Source organism: Alligator mississippiensis, chromosome 2 (genome assembly GCF_030867095.1).
Source record: "Alligator mississippiensis isolate rAllMis1 chromosome 2, rAllMis1, whole genome shotgun sequence".
Taxonomy (NCBI): domain Eukaryota; kingdom Metazoa; phylum Chordata; order Crocodylia; family Alligatoridae; genus Alligator; species Alligator mississippiensis.
Genome location: NC_081825.1, coordinates 256723731 through 256744242, shown reverse-complemented (window position 1 = coordinate 256744242; position 20512 = coordinate 256723731). Strand labels below are relative to the sequence as shown.

Here is a 20512-nt window from a genome sequence, read left to right as displayed (position 1 = left end):
GTATGTCCAACTGATGTGCTTTTGTCTTACAGTCCTGTATTGTTGTCATGTCCTCCCACATACATATCTGGCAAATCTCTTGTCATAATCCAAAAAATGAGAACTCCCATAAGCAGAATCTGCTACATCTTTACTCATGCCTCAGTTGTGCCAGCCACTATATGAACCCTAATTGGGAATTTGAGGCTACTGCAGGTTAAGTATGAAGAACTCTAGTACTAGAGTTGAAACCTCAAATATTGAAGTGTTTTCCTTCAATTTCAAGCCTCAGCAGCTTGAGTCAAGTTATTTCAGGAGAACCTTGCATTCAGATTTTTAAAAGGATGTTTCTAGCCTTCATTGTTGAAGATATGAACTTGAGAACACAGGCTCCAGAGGGCTGAAATACAGAAAGGCAAATAGTATGGTTCCTGTCAACCTACAATTTAGCTCCCAGTAACCAAGGAAGTTTCACCCTCACTTTAACCCACCTGAAATCTTAAGATCCTGCTGTCCTTTCAACTTGCTTCTCTAAAGAAATCATAAGGGGAGAGGAGACTCTCTTCCCAATAACCATCTTTACCTAGAACAGGGGTAGGCAATGTTTTTGGCCAGAGTGCCCAAAACACCTGCAACCTTGACTTGGAAGATGTTGGTGTGCCAGGGGCAGATGGCATGGGAACTGCAAGGGGTCCGATCCTTCTTGTGGAAGTGTAGACCTGGCCCCTTCCCCAACCTCCACCCAGTGGGGCATGCAGGCCAAGCAAAATGCCTTCGTGTGCCACACTGGCACCCATGCCAGGGGTTGCCTGTCCCTGACCTAGAACTTTGCCTGTCTCCAGCTGCTGCTCTAAGGCCATTTGCATTGCCCAAAGCCAAAGCTTTAAACCAAGGAGCAGAAACAGGGGCTATAAAAAACAAAGTAAAGTTAAGGTTTAGAAAATATGCTTCCTTTCCATTAAAAGTCTTGACTGTTAACTTTAGCACTGGTTTGGACAAGAGCCATCATTTATCAGATTTAACATCTGTAATCTTGGAAAGGGTGGCCTGATGGTTACAGAAAGATTTGTGTGTTTTGCCCAGCTCCATCAGTGCTGATGTCAAATTGGTACATCATGGGAACCGCCCAGCCAAGATATGCTACTGCTCATCCACACACTCCAAAACAGGAAATACAGTAGTGAGACTGGTCAGGAACATCTCTGCAGCTACTTTTGAGATCTGTCTCTGGTGCACGCAAGAGTATTTGCTGGGAATGACCAACCTTCCCATTGTACTTCTATGTGCTGACCTTGCACATGAAAGCAGATGGGCAGGGCAGGCTGCTGAGACAGTTTGCCCCCCCCCCGTATGATCCGTAGCAAAATATGGATAAACATCTTCTTGCCTTGTGGCAGTGTTGGAGGGCTCGTGAGCAAAATTAGTATTATACTTTACATTTCTGTAAGACATATACACAGAACCCTGATCCAAAGGAATGTTCTGAGTAAGTCATGCCAAAGAGAATGAATCAGTCACAAGACTTCCCTCAGAAACTCAATTAGATAAAAAAGGTAAACGGCAATTACAAAAATATTTAAAGCTTTTCCAAACTATATTCAAAGTATTGAAGAAATCATGGTTTGTTTTAAATGCAGTATATTAAAAGCAGACACCAACATTCTCAAAAACCTCTGTTTTATTTGTACAGAGTAAAATACACTGGATAGCAAGCATACCATTTTCAACCCACAATCTAGAGCCATTAATGAGTGTATTATTTTTACCAAATAGCTTGGTCTGAAGCAGTCAATAGGACTGGGGACTTAGTTAGTCTCTCTCTGCTAGAGCTACGAGGTGTGTATCAATCTCTGCTTCTGTGAGGATCCTAGACAGGATAAAAAAAAAAATCATGAGTTTTGGTTATTCATCCATACTCCTCCATCTAATACTCCCACAAACAAGCATCAGTGGCACAGCTGTATCTTTCATCCCTGGTAAGGATAACTGGTAGGACAACGAGTCAGCATGATGATGCCCTTTGGAAAACAGTGGAAAAACCAGGAGCCCTGCAGAGAAAAGGGAGCAGTGGAAAAAAGGAAAACATGTTGTTTCTCATGAGTAATCTACTTGCAAACTGGGAGTGTCTGAGAAGACACAAGATGTTTGCCCCAAAAGACCTGCTAACTTTGTGGCCTTCATGGTGTAAAAAAAAAGTATAGCAAGGAAGTACCCTTACACAGATGTCTCCCCATATGGCCAGGGTCATCACGAATAAGGGTCAGGAGAGAACTCACTACTAAGCCTTTTTGCTCTTTGGTAGTATTTTAGGGAAACAATATTTGGAGTGCTAACCTTACATTTAGCAAAGTAAACATGAAGAGAAAATCTAGATGTAATGGGTCTTGGTTGGTAGTGTGAAAATAACCATCCTTTCTGGAACATTTCAGCTTGTGCTATTGATACCATAACCTTTGGGCTGTATTCATAGATCACTTTACCTGAAGGCCCAGAAAGCTCATAAATCCCAATAAGTTCTCCCTGTATCTGCTGAATTCAGATATGTACTAAAGTTTGAGCCTCAGAGACTCTAAAATCAGATTTTAACTCAGCACCCTCCAAAAACCTCAGAAGAAACCTGATATTGAACTATATAATTTCTAGCATTTGCAAGCTTTTCCATTTGAGTATTTAGCTTTAAGTGATGCATCTACTGGAACTTTTTCACAGTACACAAAAGGAGCTAGCAACACAAAACATTTTTTTCAGAATACTGGTTGGTCAAGCCAACCATTCCTGATTAGTTTAAAGAATCCAGAGAGCAATGCCACAACTTAACTCCCTAAAGCATGTCTAAATTAAATTAATACAAATATTTCTGCCTGCTGCAAATATAGTTTATCACATAATCTAACTGATGAAGAGTTTGTTTTACATGGACTGAAATAAATTAAGTCAGGATAGATTTTTAAACAAGCAGTGCCTGGATACAGGACAGGAGTAATACAGGGCATCTGTACATGAGCAGTGAGGCTGCTCCAACATGCTATAATGACTCAATTAATCAAGTCTGCATTCTGGCAGACTTAAGCGTCTCATGTATCAGCATCCCCACTCTGAAAAATGGTGGTGGGGACACTTTAACTAAAGCTTGTTGGATGAATTTTAGTTAAAGTGCCCCTGCCGGTCTTTTTTCAGCGTGGGGATGATGATACACAAGACGCTACAGGCGCTTTAATGAGAACAGCTGAGAGCCCCCACCCCTGCAGTCCCAGAGCCACTCTGATTAAAGCACACCTCCCCCCTCCCAGCACATCTGTATAAACACAAGGGGCACCCCCCGCCCTAAGCTCCTACTACCCTCCACTGCTCCAGCTGCAACAGCAGCCTGAATCTCCAGATTCCCACTCCTTCCTCCAGCTGCTGCTTCCTACCTCAGTCCTAGGGGGGTTGGGCAGTGCAGTGCAGTGCAGCGCAGCATGGAGAGCTGGTGGGGAGCCTGGGCTACATAAGGTAGGGAAGGAATCAGGGCTGGAGAGGAAAGGAAGGGGCACAGAAGGCAAAGAACTTGACAGTTTTTACAATGGAGCAGGCTCCTCCCTATATGGAGGAAGACAAATTAAGGATATACTGCTGGGAACTAACTGGTAACCAGAGCAGGGCTGCCTGGGGTAAGCCAGGCCTACCTAAACATTTAGGCAGAGATATATGGGCTTGTGGACATTTTGCAGTAAAATGTCCTGCTCTTTCACGTTTTATTCCTGCTGTTAAGATTTAAAAATATTTTGGTTTTGAAAAGGCTGTTTCAGTCACTGCAGTCACTCCTCGTCTTAAGTCCCAAGTGGAAGACATGGAGGAACCAAATCCATATGATTAGTATACAGGGAGCTGCATCCCAGCCAAAGAACCAAGAACTGCAAAATCCTACACAGTATCAGGGAAGGAAGAGACCCAAGGCCTTGCCAGCAGAGTCAAAGGCACTGACAGCCCTTAACTCTTCAAGCAATTTGAAACTCGTTTGTTTAAACAATTTAAACTGTATTTTTACTACATGCACCATTAACGTATTAACTATGTGCTAGAGAAGTCACGATCTACAGACTCTTCAAGAAGAAGTCAAAGTTCATTTATACAAGGAATTCTACTTTTTAGAAATAGTAACATCTTAATAGACAGTTGTATTTTTCAACTCTATTTACCACCTAATAGAGACACAGTTCACCACTGCAAAACACTCTTAAGAGTACATGAGCAGCACGATCAGTATCAATGGGGAGGACTACAGGTCAGGGGCAATTTGTTTTTTTGAATGTACTAAATCTGTCTGTACTATGCACCAATAGATTTCAGATCACCACTTAAAGCTTTTTTCCTTTAAACTAAAAACAACAACAAAAAAAAAAACAACACAAGACTTTCCTAGCATAGACTGGGCCTCAAATCAGAGCCATCACAAATTAAAAAAAAACCAAGACATTTGCTAAGGGAAAAAGAAAGTCAAATTCTATTCCACCCCAAACTTTGGAAGTAACAAATGGACTTACTTATAGAGGCGCACCGATACATCAGTCCATATCGTATCGGCACTGATAAAAGGAAAATTGACATTATTGGCAATCAGCTTTTTTTTTGGCTAATGTGGCCAATAACGTTGCCGATAAATGCCACATGCATGTGCACAGCGACAGCACGCACACAACCAGCCTGGCAGCTTGGAGAGCAGCAGCTGGCTGGTAAGTCTGTTGTGGGGAAAGGGGTGGCAGGAGGGAAAGGGCAATTGAGGTCCCCCACAATGAGGGAGGAGGAGAGCTGGGGCAGAGACAGGTGTTGCCCAGCTGGGGCAGGATGCAGGGCAGAGCCACTAGTGGATTGTCCGGGGCTGAGGGGAGGGGTTGCTCCTGATGCTACGTCCACCCCCATAGGAGGCATGGGGGGCATGCACCTCCCCCCCGGATCTGTGCATGGGGCAAGGGTGGGCTGCTGCTGTGGGCTGGGACCAGGGGTGGTGCCAGGCTCTTCCTGGCAGGGGGGAGGTGTAGGGCTGGGCTGGGGGTTCTGAGGGGCTACAGCAAATTCTGGGGTGGCTACAGCCCACCCTGCAGCCCCCCTCCCAGGGCTTCCACATGCTCTGAGCACTGCCCTGGGCCAACCCCCACACTGGGAAGAGCCCAGTGCTGCCCTCAACCCCAGCCTGAAGTGGCATCCCACCCTCGCCCTGAGCACAGATCCAGGGGACCTACCCCAGCCTCCTTTCTCCCTCACTGTGGGGAGGCCTCGATCTACCTTCCCCCCCTCCCCTCCTCCTGCCCCTTCCCCCCCGCAACAGACTTACCAGCCAGACACTGCTCACCAAGCTACCAGGCTGTATATTGGCAATCGGATCAGTAATCGGCTGGTATGGCTCGCTAATAAATCGGCCATTGGTATCGGCCCAAAATATCTTTAGCGGTGCACCCCTACTTACTTATTTACATTTCCATCCTCTCTTTTTTGTTGTTTTAAAGTCTACTTGTATAAAGGGGACAAAGTTAAAATTAGCCATTAGTGCAACTGGAAGAGCAGATGCTAATTAATAAAGTTGTTTGGACTTACCTGAATTTCGGGTTTTCAACCGTAACAACACCAACTTCTATTTCTGAAGGTTTGAAATCAATGGACAGAACAGTAGACAGGCAGGTTATTGCTGTCTAAAAGTAAGATAGGAAAAGAAAGATGTTTAACCACTTGCTTTTCAAAGTTGAACTTAATATTTTCACGTCTAGCTTCTCAAATTCAAGTTAACTCCTTCCTTTCTCTAAAACACTTGCAGAAAATCATTTTCTATCTACTGTTCATGTTATAAAATTCAGTCTCTCCTCCTCCCTTGAAAGCATGGTTTACAAGAACACCATAACAAGTGCATCTTGCATTTTCTCATCAAGAAACCCACAAAGTGTGTGAGTGGGTTTAAAAAAAAACAACCAAAAAACAACAAATCTTACCTGGGGCAATTTTAAAAGATTTATTTAATCATGACTATTACCTTATCTTCGGTTTTTACTATTCCAGGTGCTTTTTAAATTGTTCTTTTACAAATTTATATTTTCTTGCATAAACCTGCTGTAAGGTCATAATCTTAATGTGGAGGGTATACATCCATACAGATGAATGGGAAGGAATGAACTAACTGGCCAAGTTCTTCAGATGTTGCTGATATTTAACTGTATTAGGCACCCAGAACCCTCAATGAACATTTTCTTATTTAAATTAAATGCATAAGAATGCTTATTTTTGTGGTATGACATTAATTGTTAACAAAAGTGATTAACAGAGGGCAAGGCCTTCAGTGCAGGGTCAGAGGAAAAAAATCATGAATATTTTATTCAAAACATACCTACTGCACTATCATTCAAAGCCTTACAAGACTAAGAAAGGACCAAAATAGCATCCTATTTCTTGCTTTTGCTTTGCACACTTCTGGTTCCTGGTTGATGCATAAGCTTTCGAAGGGATAGTGAAAATTGTCAACATAAAGCACAGATTTTGATAATAGTTTTCATAGATCCCTAAACACAAAATTAATATTTCCATTAACTGACTGGAATTGGAACTTGTTTAATTTAAATGTTTGCTTCTAAAACACTGCAGTGCTATACATTAGAAATAAAGTATGAGAAAAAGAACACACTGCTTTGACTATGAAGTTGAGAGAAAACAGAATATTGTCAACAAACAATAGCAAGAGCATACAAAAGCCGCAGGCTCCTTTTTACTGAGTTGAATTCCAAGTTCTTTAGATTGTTTTGAAAATTCAAACTTTTGGTTCTAATCAAATTAGCTATGAGATTATGAATGCTTATTATCCCTTTAATGCTTTAATTTATACCTGAACATAGACAACATGTGAAGACAGCCTCATGCTAAACCTCATTCTCAACAAGGATGCCAGAGGATTCTGTACAATGTTATCACTGTTAGGTGCAAACATGATTCATATAATAAAACCAGAGATTTCACATAGGAATCCAGTGTTAAAAACAAGTCTGGTCTTTTGTAGTCTTTCTGAACTCTCTTAAACAGAAGAATTGCTCTATTTTTTTCTGTAGTCAAGAGAGAGAGTGAAACTAAGCACTAGCATTTTCTGAGGGGTACTTTGGAGTCTAATGAGGTTGAGAACCACTGTGCTAAACAAAGCATTTAAAAAAAAAAAAAAAGAAAGAAAGAAAAAGAAAAAGACTTGAGAAAAACCCAAACAATAGTGTAGCTAAGAACTCTCAATATATAACATACATTTCTGTATATCTTGTTTAACTGAAAAGTGGAGTCAATTTTATGTTTAGGTTGCTACCGCTTATTGCGCTTGATTAGCTTGGTGCATCACAAAAATAAGATGTTTTTGACTTCATAGAAGAACAAGCAGAAACTAAACTATTACAACTAAATTGTCTCTTTAAATGAAAGAGTAAGGAAAAATTATGAAATGCAAAAGTGTTGCCCTATTGTATATACAAGTAGAATACATTTTAATAATGAGCCTTAAACATTTCTGTAGCAGCCATGCTGACATCTAGTGCTATCTTTACCACACGCATACAATAATCCTTGTGTATCTTAAAGTGCATTTTTAAACATAAAGCCTGTTCTAAAGAGGTTATAAAAATCATACTAGTTTCCACCGAGTCAGTCAGTACTCAGTTACCACATGCCAGAGTGCTGGAATTGCTGTGACTTCATTCATGCTTCATCCAGTGGAACAGCAAAGTAAATAATGCCAAGGTACTAGACATTACAGTGGCAATGTAGCTAGCACAAGTTTAGGACATACTATTATCCACAGCTTATTTTTATGACATGCTTATAAACGTGGTCATCTCAAGTAAAAATACAACTGAAAAATCCCAAACCCCAGATTGAGCTCCCTCCCCACCCTCCTTCCCCTCCCATTCTGAAGACAGCACAGGAGCTTTTTTTTTGGGGGGGGGGGGGGGGAGGGGCAGGGGTGCTGGGGGAGAGCAGCTGCAAACAGTCCAAACTGGAGCTCAATCCACCAACCCCCCAGACCCAACAATGAATGACTGTTGGCTCAGGGTGAAACACGGTAACTCATGGCACTTCCTGCAAAGCACCATGAGTTACAGTGGGGACCTGCACATTTGTCAGTGCCCTCTGTTACAGCTGCATGAGCCTGCAGAAGTATAAGCAAGCTAAATCAACCTAATTTAGCCCTAGATAAAGCAGAGTTAAAATTGGAGTAGCTTTGAAAACCTTGTATTTCTATTGCTACAGAATCAGGCAGGCATAACAGCTGCATCATAACAGCTTATATTGGTATCCTTTGGCAGCAATGTAATTGCTATACCTTAATTTAATATATACTGTATGTACATTTAGTAAATCCTGCTTCTCTCCGGCCAAATCCAGGTCAGAAAATCCACATCATCCAGTCAGTTTTGCTACTGGTAGCCCTATAACGATATGTCCTTATATTTGAAGAGATGCATCCCTGACCATGATGGTAGTTGTGTCACTACTGCTGCAAGAGGCATGGGGCACAACACCAGCTTGTAACAGTAACAACTGAGAATGTAATTTGTCTAGTTTAAAGCACTTTCCAGCAGAAAGATTGTTTCAAAAGCTGAAAAATTATTTATGACTTGCTCCGTAGAGTGGGGATTCAAGTTCTTCTGACAGAATTTTTTGGTTTCCACAGGGGAGGATCTTGAGCAAGCAGCACAAAAAATGGCAATGGTGAATGTGCAGCACCAGGCCAGGAGTACTGAAAATTAATAAATCAAGTAAAACACTTTATTCCACTGTGCCAGCATAAGAGGGAAAATTTTAAGAACAGGAAGGGAAGATAAAAGTTTAGATTTCACTGCTTTTTTTCTTTTTAAAAAAGGAAGGAAAACTTTATGTCCAATCCAAAAGACAGTGAGAGAAGATTAAGAGTATTTTTAAATGGACCCTACAGCATGTAGGTATTGGGATGACAAATGGCTTACTCCATTTTAATCAAATAATATTGCTGCGTCTGACTTTCCAATTATGCATAGAATGAAGCATCTTAAATAGTAGTTAACAATGCAATTACCCCATTTATCTACAGGAAAAACCTTCTGAAATAGTGATAAGCATTTAGCAGAATCAGGTACTAAACTTTGATTATTCTCTCAAAGCTCAATGTTTTAAAGACTTTAAAAATGGAAATAGCTAGTTACCAAGGCAGTGACATCAACCATATCACAAAAAAGGAAGTGCTTACTAAAGATTTCTTCACAATGTGAAGTCATACAGCAAAAATATAAACACTTTTTACCTACTCTGGTGTCCTCTTAGTGGCTTACCTCCACTGTCTGCTCATAAGTCCAATCAAATTTCTTCTTTACTTTCTTTTCAAGAAAGCTGGTTGACTCTGTTTGTTTGACTCCTGCAGCTGTGGCCTTGAACCCACAGTAGTAACCTGCAGGATCACACTTGTATACCTGAGGACCATGCTCTTCATCAACACCTATCAAAATCATACCTTTAAAAGAGAAGGAAATTTACATTTATTGAGCAGTACTGAAAACATTGAGACTTCAACTGATTGAGGATTCTAGATTTAGGATGAAGACTCTCCTCCTCTAGTATGAAACAGGCCAGGTACTGTGGTATACTTTCTTTGGTATACTATTCTGAAGAGCACATTTCTCCCCACTCTCTAATCTAACATACCTCTCAATGGCATTTCATTGCTTTAAACTGAATTTCGTACCTGGTGAATTAGATTTCTAATCCCATCCAAACTGGACCACTCATTAAAGAGAAAAACTGTTAGGCAGTGTTGAGCATTCACAGAACCAAAGTCAGGAAATACAAATACATGGTAACAAGGTTAACTCAGCTGTACTGCTTATCCTGTATATTCTATAACACTTTGGACTCCACATTTAACTAGAAAACAGAAGTGGCTAACAAAAGTACTTTGTTTACTCCAATACAACTTCCCCCAAAAGCCAGCCCTCCCAAATTGGGGTACATGCCTTAAGCAGAGAAGCTTCCTTTTCTCATCAGAGCTTCACTGCATAGAGGCATAAAGGAATTAAGACACTGTGCTACAAGATGGCTGTTGGCTTCCCTTTTTTTTCCTTTATCAGCAAGCAAGAGAGATGTATATCAGAGTAGCAGATGGCACCACAGTACTACAATAGCTTGTTCAAGACATGCACCTCAATTTTGGAGGGATAACTTTTGGGAAGACTGCATGTCTCAGGGTCTACCAAACTCAGAGGCAGCAGCCAGTCAATTTCTTGGGTAGGTCCTGGGGCCAGCTGCTAATTTCGTAAACTGAGTGTGGTGCTCCCCCCTCCCCTCCCACCCAATTGGCTGAGGGGCTCCAGCAGTCCCACCCCTCCCTGCAGATTGCCACATGGCCCAAAACTATAGCTTAATTATCCTGGTTAAGCACAGGGAAGCCGTTCATCCATATGATTAAGTGTGGATTAATGGCTTCCCAAGGCTTAATCTGGGTAATTAAGACATAGTTTTGGACCATTTCCAAGTAGTGGACTCTGGAACTTTGACGGACTTCTTGCAAAAGAGACCCCCCCCCCCAAACAAACTTCCTGGCAAGCAGAGAAAAAGCAGGGAAGCCCTGGAGTCTTGGAGCACAGAGGAAAAGGCAGGGGGTGGGGGCAGGCACAAGGTGGTGGCCACACCAACACCAACCCCACCCCCTGCCTTCTCCTCCTGCTCTAAGACTGCAGGGCTTCCCAGCCTCTTCTCTGCTTGCCAGTAAGTTTTTTTTTGGTTTTGTTTTGCAGCAAGTCTGCCAAAATTGTGGAGCCAGCCGTTTTTTCTGGAGCCCGCCCAAAATCACAGGTCCCATGAAAATCACATGCGATTTCAGGGAGCAGGTCCCTACGCATGCTGTATAGGAACAGCAACATATATTTGTAAAACGTTCTATTTCCTAGTTATTGGCGTAAACCATAATCTTACATATCCCCCATATTCTTGTTATGAGATAAAGCTTGCCAAGAAGTGGTTCCAATTCAAGAGCAGCTATGAAAGGTTTAATGCTGGACAGCACTCCCCCATGTTTGCTGGCTGGGAGAGAGACCTAGCAGCTATTTTATAGCACTGTGCTGTGCCTTCATGAAAAAGCCAGCTCCACACCATGTCTCTGGAAAAATATTGTTCTCTACCTTCCAGAAACAAGGTGTATAAGGTATGTGGGAAAATATACTATCAGACAGCACTGGAACCATCACTTAAAAGCCATACTGTGTAGTCAGTAAATGTAGAAGACATTTATATGAATGTACCCATTTACATTTCTAATAAAAAAATAAAATAAAATGGAAAAAAGAGATAGCACCAATGAATCCCAGCTTAACTCAAACCCATTTGATGATCACAGGAGCTTTTTAGTCCCTGGAATTAAAAAGTTAATACATGCTAAATGTATCTATGACCCCTTATGCTTGTAGAGTTAGCATAACTGCTGTATGACTATTTATGCAATTTGAAAACAAGGCAAATCAAAACCATCCTCTATGAAAAAAGATCTTGAAGGTTACATTTATGTCAAGGAATAAGTTAACTATTTGCTGTACATTTGATAAAAGATACAATGAGCAATTTCTATAGTTTTCATTTGTTCTTTCGTAACTCAAATATATGACTCTTTATTCAAATTAAAAAGAAAAAAAATCACTTTGCGAAGCATAGAAAATTTCAGTGCAAAAGATGAACTTTTCAGATAGCTGCAAGCTTAATGCAAATTGTGTTGCAACCATAAACAAAGACTAGCAGGAAGTACTGATACTTATTATTATAATTAGCACAAATAATTCAATGTTTCTGAAGTACTCTTTGAAAATACATATTAAACATGTGTGAGAACATTATTTTAACAAAAGCAGTACTTTGCACCTTATAAAAAAAACCTGCAGATAAAGCCCCATAAAGCCAAGATGAAGTAGTTTCATGCATGTTAGGGAAGGGTAAACTGAAAGAAAGGTCAAGTGGTTTGCCTGAGAAGACAACTTATTTAATAACAGAATCTTTCTTACTGCATATTGCTGCATGAGTCATTATGGCTATAACACTACTCCTGGGTTCAGATAGTTAATGGTAGAATCAAGGATAGAAACCAGGTTCTAATCCCTACTCAAACTGTCAAACCCCAAAGCTCCTCACATAACACTCACATTTTATACAATATGAAGAATTGGTGAGAATTCTTCAGATATCAAAAATTATATGCAGAAAATTAGTTTAACGAAGATACAGAACAAAGTATAGACCTTATTACTTACAGCATCCAAGAGGTCTCATTTCAGCATTCTGTGTGTAGACCTGAGAAATATCTGCAATCCTTTTACACAGCATGTCCACTGGAATATCGTAACCATACTTGTATTTCCAGTTAGCAGCCTCATAGCGGGCTCTTTGCACCTGGGACCTGCTATCAGCTAAAATAAAAGACAAAGTATTTACTTGTTTCTCATCTTCCACTAAACAAGCTGAGACAATCCTTAAACACATAACACACTGCATCGCTGATTAGTACTAGCAATAACATGTTCCAGGCTGTAGCTTAAGAAGTCTTGATCCAATAAATTGGTAAGAACAACTTCTTTAAATGCCAGTTTGTAGAAAAGCAACTCCTAAGCCTGGATTTAAGAGTCTCGAGTTTGCAAATATCAAAACATGAAACAAACACAACAGGGTTTGTTACAAAACTGCAATGATCTAAATAAGAGATAAATTAAATACCTGTCATTCCTGTCATAACACATCCAATATTTTCAGTAATTCTGAATAAATGGGTCACTGTGCTAGAATCCAACAGTTTGTCCTAAGAAACAAACAAAAATAATGAAGCAGTATAAAAAAGAACCCCTCCTTTTACATACAAGAGTAAAATACAAATAATGCAGAAAAAAGAACCTGGGATTACAATTTAGGACTCAAACTGCTTCCCAACACTTCACAGCACAGAATGAGAAAGAGTTCCAGTATATCATATTTGCACAGAACCACTAATCTCCCACTATGTGCTCCTGGTGTTTTGTTTCTGCAGTAAAGTGAGAGGAATTTTTACTTCTGCATTTGCATGCTCACTTATAATAAATAGCAAAGGAAGGAGAAGATAGCTAGCAATCTTTGCCAGAAGTGATGATGGATGCCAGTTTTTGACTAGGGAAGTTGAGGACCTTTTGAGGGCACAAAAATCTGATCCCCTAACATATTCCACTCCTAATTTTAAAGTGTTTTTCATGGGGGGTTTTTGCCCAGCACCACTGTGCTGTCAGATGTTTATTCTTTGTATCACTGATTGGTTTACAGGTCAGGGTTCTGTAACCAGTATACGAAAAGAGAACAGAAGGACTGAGAAAAAATGTGTTTCTGAATGGTCCCAGGCTTCCAAAGATACATTGACACTACAGAATTAGTTTCAACTTTAATCCTTTCCACCTGCACAAAAATCTTTATAATCCAGATTTTGAGGTGCTTTAAGATGGGGAATAAATTGGAAATGTCATCAGTTATCACATATAAACTTATCTTCTTCAAAGTGAGTGAGGACATAGGTTACATCACTTGATTGCTAACAGTCCTCCAATCCTCTTCCCCGGTTTCTCATCCCACCCTAGCTTCCCACCAAAACAGACAAGGTCACCTGCAATTGACACTCCTGCCTGGAAAATAAACTTAGAACATTTTAGCAAAAGTACCAGAGGATACTCCTCCAGACATTTACAAGCAAGAGCAGGAAGAGTGTGAACATACTAAAACCACGCTAAGCAGGATGGGGACACGTATGCAAATCCCAGTGTCAATCACCTGAGTCACCTATGAGCACAGAAATAGCTAAAGAGATATGTTATTGGGTGGTTTAGAAATCTACAGAAAGAAAATAAAGTACCATGATACTGCAGTGATGGATAAGATGCCTGAGTACCAAAGAAGGAAACCAGGACCGGTTGAATGGCAACAAGATGGTTTCTACTTCAGGGCCACAGAACCAACATTGAGAAATGACTGTTAAAAGATACTACTCACAGGGACTTTCTTCTGAGTTACAATTACTGCAGAATCCTTCCCACGAACAGCTACTGATGTAAGGCCACCCTGGTTTATAGCCTTAAAAGCATATTCTAGAAAAAAAACACAAAGAAATAATGAGAAAATTTGTACTGATGCCACTAAAGGCCAGTAATTAGGGCAAAGCATGCAAGTCTTGCACACACAGTAATACTGCAAGGAATAAGCCCTCTATTTCCAATAAAATACAATACAATCACCATGATGGCATAATACTGAATACTGTGTTTACAAAGTCTTTATATTATACTTATATAAACACATACATATATAGTATTAAAAAGGAAAAAAAAAGCAATGATACTTACTAATAGAAGTTTCATACCCCCTTACCCACAAATTAAATAGTTGACTGGGATGGCCCAATAGTAAAACTAGTAACATTGTAGGGACTTTGAATAAGCGTTTCTTATACAAGGGGTGGACAACACCTGGCCTGCATAATAAATCCAGCCCATGGCAAGCCCCTTGGCCCTGCCCAGCCCAGGCATGGGGGGCAGTCTGGGCTGTGGCACATGCAGCTGGTCCTACTGCCCCCAGATATGTGGCGAGGCGCGGACGGCTAGCCCCAGCTTCCCAGCAGTCCCCACAACAGTGGCTCCTTCTGGCTGCTGCCTGCCTGTGGGGCCACCGCCTGCCAGACCTGGCCCCCTGCTGGGGAACCCTGCTCTGTCTGGGCAGGTGGGCAAGGTTTCTACAGAGACCAGCCCAGGAGCCCTGCAGGCAGGGCACACAGTCCCTTGCCCCCAGTCCCCGATGGGATGGGGCTGCAGGCAGATAGAGAGCCTTGTCCTGGAGCAAGGTGGGCAGGAGGGACTGTGGAGTGGTGAAAGTGTGGGGGCAGGGCCCAGGGCAGAGCCACAATCCACTCCCCACACATCCCTGCCTGTGGAACCAATGCCTGTCACAGGGATGTGCGGGGAGCAGATCACAGCTCTGCTCTGGGCCCCACATTGTCCCCAGCTCCAGCTGTCTTGCTCCTGGATGCAACTCCTTGCCTGTCTATGGTCCATCCACCCTGCTGACTGCACCCTGCCTGCAAGGGTCCCAGCCAGTCTCCAGGGAGACCCCACCTGCCTGCTCTATCAGGTGCCTGACGGACAAATTGGGGCCAGATGGGACCAACTGCCAGTCCCCTCCTCCCCCCCCACCCCCAACAGCTCACCAAAACTCCTTAAGTCGTCCCCCCCACCCCACCCCCCAAAAAAAACAAACTGCCCACCACTGCCTTATACTAAAGACACCGGATTGGATATTTTTTAACTTGGTCTTATGTTGTAGATTTCATTAAAACTTAATGGAACAGAAGACTGTACTGTAACAAGAGTAAAGAAGAAATTCTTACTCATTTCATTATATATTGAATCAACTGAAGAAAACTTATGATAAAGAGACCATGTCAAGACAAAACACAAGCTCCTCGCAGATTAAAGGGTGAGTTTTCAACCTTACCTATGTTTCCTGATTTTTAGGGGCTAAGATTACCCTCATATTCTTAAACGCCCAGGAGCTTTTTTCATATAAAGAAAGGTGTTTAAGAACATGGGGTGTAAGTTTAAATTATCTTGATATAGTTCTCTCCTGCACTTGGTTGGTTGCCTTTACATCTTCTAAAGCAGTGGGTGTCTCAACCCTTTCCGTTCCAGGACCCATTTGCCAAGATCAATGGCTTGTCCCAACCCACACCCCCTGGCCCTGCCAGTACCTGACCCAAAGTTCCCCCATCTCCAAACCAAAGCCCCCCTCACCCCCAAGCCACAACCCCCTGTCACCCAGGTCATGCTGGTGCCCCTCACTCTCAATCTGCAGTTCCTTGTCCCCACCCCAGCCCTGCTGGAGGGGGCCCCCAGCTACTTCTGTCCTGCTTAGGCCTGAGTACAAGCAGTGAGTAAAGGCCCCTGGATGTATGGGCACTGGCCCCATGCCACCTGCCCAGGCACGCAGCTCCTTGCTGTAAGAACTGCCCCTGCCTCCTTATGCCACTGAAGGGCCAAGTACCTTTCTCCTTGCTGCTCCCCTTATCTTGCTGCAGCCCCACATCCAGCCACTGTTCCCAGCGCCTACGCACAGGCACTCCCCACCCATGACAGTCCCCTGAACTTCCATCCCCGCTCCCCATACACTTACTTGCGCCCAGCACTGGGGCTGTTCCCATGACCTAGCCTTGCTGTATACTGGCCACGTGTGTCTGCAAGCACAGATGCATGTGTGCCCGCTACCTCCAATCGTCCCAAGCAGCACTTGCAGGCTGGAACTCTGCCAGCCTGCAAGAGGAAACCCATGCTTTCGTGGGTTTTTCTGGAACTTCCTTGTGACCCTTTCAAATACTCTTGAGACCCACTTCTGGGTCGTGACCCACCAGTTGAGAAATGCTGCTCTAAAGCACGTTTTCTAGAACCTTTTTTAAAAATAAATCTCCAAATACAAAAATACTCACCCCAACATAGCTTCTAATCAACTACTAGCTACCCATTTGTCACTAGCTAAATTTACTCATAGTAAATCAGAAGTGTCAAATATAAACCTGTGGGCCCCAATTATCCAGTCCCAAGTGCCGCCCCTGGGTCTGAATTGACCAGGACTGGCCCCAAGCGCAGAGACCCCATGGGATACACGCCGCACATGGCACTCATCCCAGGAGCTCTGGGACATGCACCATGCACAGTGCCTACACTCCAGCTCATCTGGGATACAGCAAAGGTCCTGAAGTGGCTGAAGCAGGTGCTGTGTACAGTGTACTCCTGGAGCAGCCACCAGGGGCAGTGTGTATGTTGCAGATCCCAGATATGCAATGCAGTCCAGATGGGGCAGACACCACATGTATCATGGCATGCACTCCAGGACCCATGGCCCCTGCTGCTATGAGATCTGTGCTGCATGCAACACGGATCCCACTGAGGGCTCTAGATCCAACATGTGGGGCAGGAAGGGTGTTCATGGGTCCAGATGAGTTTGATATCAGTGGTGCTGGCTCCTGTCTTGGGGGTCTTTAAGAGGATGCACGATTACCTAGCTGGGGTCATCTAAGCCCAGTTCTCTCTCCTGCCCGGGGCAAGGGGTCAGACTAGAAGATCTGCAAGGTCCCTTCTGACCCTACATCTATGAATCTATGACATCTTTGTAGTAAACAGGTCTAACACCAATCATCTAACAGTCACATATAGCTGTTCTAAACTAGTATCCTGGGAAACATCTGAAGCAGGCAAGCAGGGGGGTTCCAATTTACCAGTAATTTAACCCAGTGGTGCTCAACCTTTTTCCTGTGGATTGGTTGGGTCCACTTGTAGGCCAGATCCAGCCAGTGGTCCTGATCACCAGATAGCTGCACAGAAGGGAGTGGGGTGGAGTTAGGTCAGGGCAAACATGGCCCTACAGGGGAAGGGAGGGTGGCCCAGCCCCAACCTGGAGATAGGAAAGGAGGGGTGTGGCCAGGCTCTGATCCATAAGTGGGGGGGCAGAGGTGGGAAAGGAGGAGGAAGCCAGGGTGGCCCAGCTCATGGCAGGGGTAGGGGGATGGTGACAGTCAGGCTGTAACAGGTTGCGTGGCCTTAGGTTTTGGGAATTGTGGGGGCTGGGGAGGAGAGGAGGAGGCTGGATTACTGACTACCACTCTCCCACCACCAGGTTTCTGGACCAGTAAGGAGCTCTGTGGGCCACATTTGGGCGGCGGCAGGGACTGAGGTCCCCAGATGTCGTCTCACTGCAGGGCGCGGCTGCGGGGCAGGAAGGCTGCGCTGCGCCAGCCCGGCTCGCTCCGGCCGCTGCCCTGCTGCGAGGTGCTCCCCGCAGCGCCGGCCCCGCGACCCCGGCGTCACTAGGGAGAAGTGACGGGGGCCACGGTCCGACTGGCAGCGCAGCCCCCGCGGCCGATCTGCTCCACCAGCGCAGCCCCGCCCGGTCCCCTCACGCCTTCGTGGAAGCGGTCCCCCGGTCCCCCCCGTGACAAACAGACCGCGCGGCGCGGCTGACACACGGGCCGGGCCAGGCTGACGCAGCTGGTTTCGGTTTCTCCGCGAACCAAGCAGGCCCGGCCCCGGCCCCCCCGAGCCCTCGGCAGCCCCGCGGAGACCAGGGCGGGGACGGGGCAGGCCACGGCCAGGCCCGTGACGCGGCATCTCGGTAGCAGCACTCACCGACTTGGTAGAGACGGCCCTCGGGGGAGAAGATGGTGATGTGTCGGTCGAAGCCGGCACTGGAGCCGCGGGACATGGCGAGAGGCGCGCGCTCCGGCCTGGTCACAGCGCGCGGGGCCGGAACGCACCGGCCAGAACGGGGCAGCAGTAGGAACACTTCCGGGACACGCACTCCGCGCAGGCGCGGGAGCGCAGCTCAAGCGGCGCCTCTGCCGCACATGTATATTTCCGAGCACCCTCCCGCCCTGGACTGCGCACGCGCATAAGACAGGGTGGAGGAAGACGCCTGTTCTTCCTCCGGTGCTGAGGACCGCAGAGCGTTGAGGCAAGACTGGTTCGGTGGCATCGCGGGAGGGTGGCAGTCGACCAGCTGGACCGCAGCTGCCTCCTCTCAGGCGTCGGAGCCTAAGGAGGGCGGCGCGGCCACATGAGACTCCACCAAAGCCGCCGCCCTCGCTTGCTTCTCGCATCTTTTTTTCGCCCAAGCCCACTTCGGCCCGCTCCGACGCGCAGGCGGCACCCCGCGGCCCGGGCTTGCTGCTGACCGCGGCGCGCTCTCACACGGCGAGGGAGAAAGGGTCTGGAAGGCCGGAGGCGGAACAGCCCCTCGGGCGCTGGGGTTGTGCCGCGCCTTGCGGAGCACCTACCCGCATCCCTCTCCCTCCCATTCTAAGCTTGTGAATGCCGCACTTCCGTTAGACCCTGGCAAAGAACGCCCTGCATTTGGAAGCTTCTCTAACTTGGTTCCAGCTATGTAGCTGATCTGATAATCGATGTCTTCCTAAGGAATACTTACCCCGTGTAATTCCTGCACTGTGTTGGCCACAACGTCACTCTTGCGCTACCCTTCTAAAGCATTAGCAGTTTTGCAAGAAAAATCTGGCTGTGCATTTATACATGTATATGGATTTCAGATTACAAGAGGAGAAAAAAGGTGGGGCTTTTATTTCAGGATTAATTTCTGCCACAGCTGCATCACCATAGTGCAAGATATTTGAAAAGACATAATGTGTATCAGTATGTGGTACAAAGGGAAATTCCCCATTTAAAGGCATGAACATGTCTTGGTTGGTGGATGAGAATAGAATGGAATTCAACGCAGACAAGTGTAAGGTGCTGCATCTAGGGAGAAGGAACCTGCAACACACCTATAGGCTGGGGAACACCCTTCTCAACAACACAGTGGCTGAAAGGGATCTTGGAGTCATTGTTGACTCCAAGATGGACATGAGCTGCCAATGCGAGGAAGCAGTTAGTAAGACTAACCGCACATTGTCGTACATCTACAGATGCAGCACAAACAGGTCCAGGGAGGTGATCCTTCCCCTCTATGCAACGCTGGTCAGGCTGCAGTTGAAGTGCAGCACCCAGAACTGGATGCAGTACTCCACAAGAGGGATGTGGCTAACCTTGAGAGGGTCCCAGAGGAGGGCTACTCGCATGGTCAGGGGGCAGCAGACCAGGCCCTATGAAGACATAGGGCCTGAATCTATTCAGCCTCCACAAGACAAGACAGAGGGGATCTGGCGGTTGTCTATAAACTCACCAGAGGGGACCAGCAGAAGATAGGTGAGGCTGTTTCCCTGGGCACAACCTGGGATAACAAGGAATAATGGCCAAATTCATTGACAGCCGGTTCAGGCTTGATATCAGGAGGCATTACTTTATTGTTATGGCTGCCAGGCTTTGGAATGGGCTTCCAAGAGAGGTGGTGCTCTCCCATACCTTGGGGTCTTCAAGAGGAGGCTGGATAGATATCTGGCTGGAATATTATGATCCCAGCACTCATTCCTGCCCAGGGCATGGGGTCTGTTCAGGTCCCTTCTGACCCTAGAAACTATGAAACTAGTGCCTTGGATTTTCCCTACTGAGTGTAGAAATGTTTTTGGTTTTTTAATTATGTCATAAACCTGGAAAGCCATGTTCCAAAATCTGTTACCTGTTAGTGTACAACTGCTAAATGGACTCAGAATGCCTGTAGGAAAATACTATTTCCATCTACTTTTTGGATAGTGATCTCTCAATGTGCCTTTAATTTTTTCCCCTTATTTTTTCAATTACCTATTTGTAATTTACTGAATCTTATGAGAGGGAGTTTGATCGTATGTAGAAAGGCACTGGCCCTCTTTCCTCAAATAATAACAACTCCCTCCGTAGGCAAAAAATTAAATACAGCTTTGTGAAAATTCTTATTACATAGGCCAACAGAGCTAGCTACCGGAGCCCCTTTCCCTTTAAGGAAAAGAAGATGGAAAATTGCAGGAATTATTGTCCATATAGTCTAACTGAAAATAAATCATGGTAATAAGTCAGGAGACTTGCATGTTTTGAATCAAAGATTCAGTATC

General features: G+C 44.7%; 1 protein-coding gene across 1 annotated transcript; it reads right to left on the bottom strand.

Annotated features, from left to right (window-relative positions):
• Positions 1-1639: 1639 nt before the first annotated feature.
• PSMA6 (proteasome 20S subunit alpha 6) lies at positions 1640-18325 on the bottom strand. The gene is made up of 7 exons (XM_006258743.4): positions 18165-18325; positions 13990-14084; positions 12700-12781; positions 12240-12395; positions 9282-9460; positions 5551-5645; positions 1640-1846 (listed from the first exon to the last, which is right to left on the bottom strand). The coding sequence occupies exons 1-7, from the start codon at positions 18238-18240 to the stop codon at positions 1789-1791; spliced, it is 741 nt and encodes a 246-aa protein (XP_006258805.1). The 5' UTR covers positions 18241-18325; the 3' UTR covers positions 1640-1788.
• Between the last annotated feature and the right edge of the window lie 2187 nt (positions 18326-20512).

Excerpts from the sequence above, each read along its gene's own strand:
- PSMA6 (XM_006258743.4), bottom strand. The coding sequence starts at position 18,240 with ATGTCCCGCGGCTCCAGTGCCGGCTTCGACCGACACATCACCATCTTC. Across the intron at positions 14,085-18,164 it reads GGGCCGTCTCTACCAAGTCG|AATATGCTTTTAAGGCTATA; the intron begins GTGAGTGCTGCT and ends TTTTTTTTCTAG. Across the intron at positions 5,646-9,281 it reads CTTATGAGCAGACAGTGGAG|ACAGCAATAACCTGCCTGTC; the intron begins GTAAGCCACTAA and ends TCTTACTTTTAG.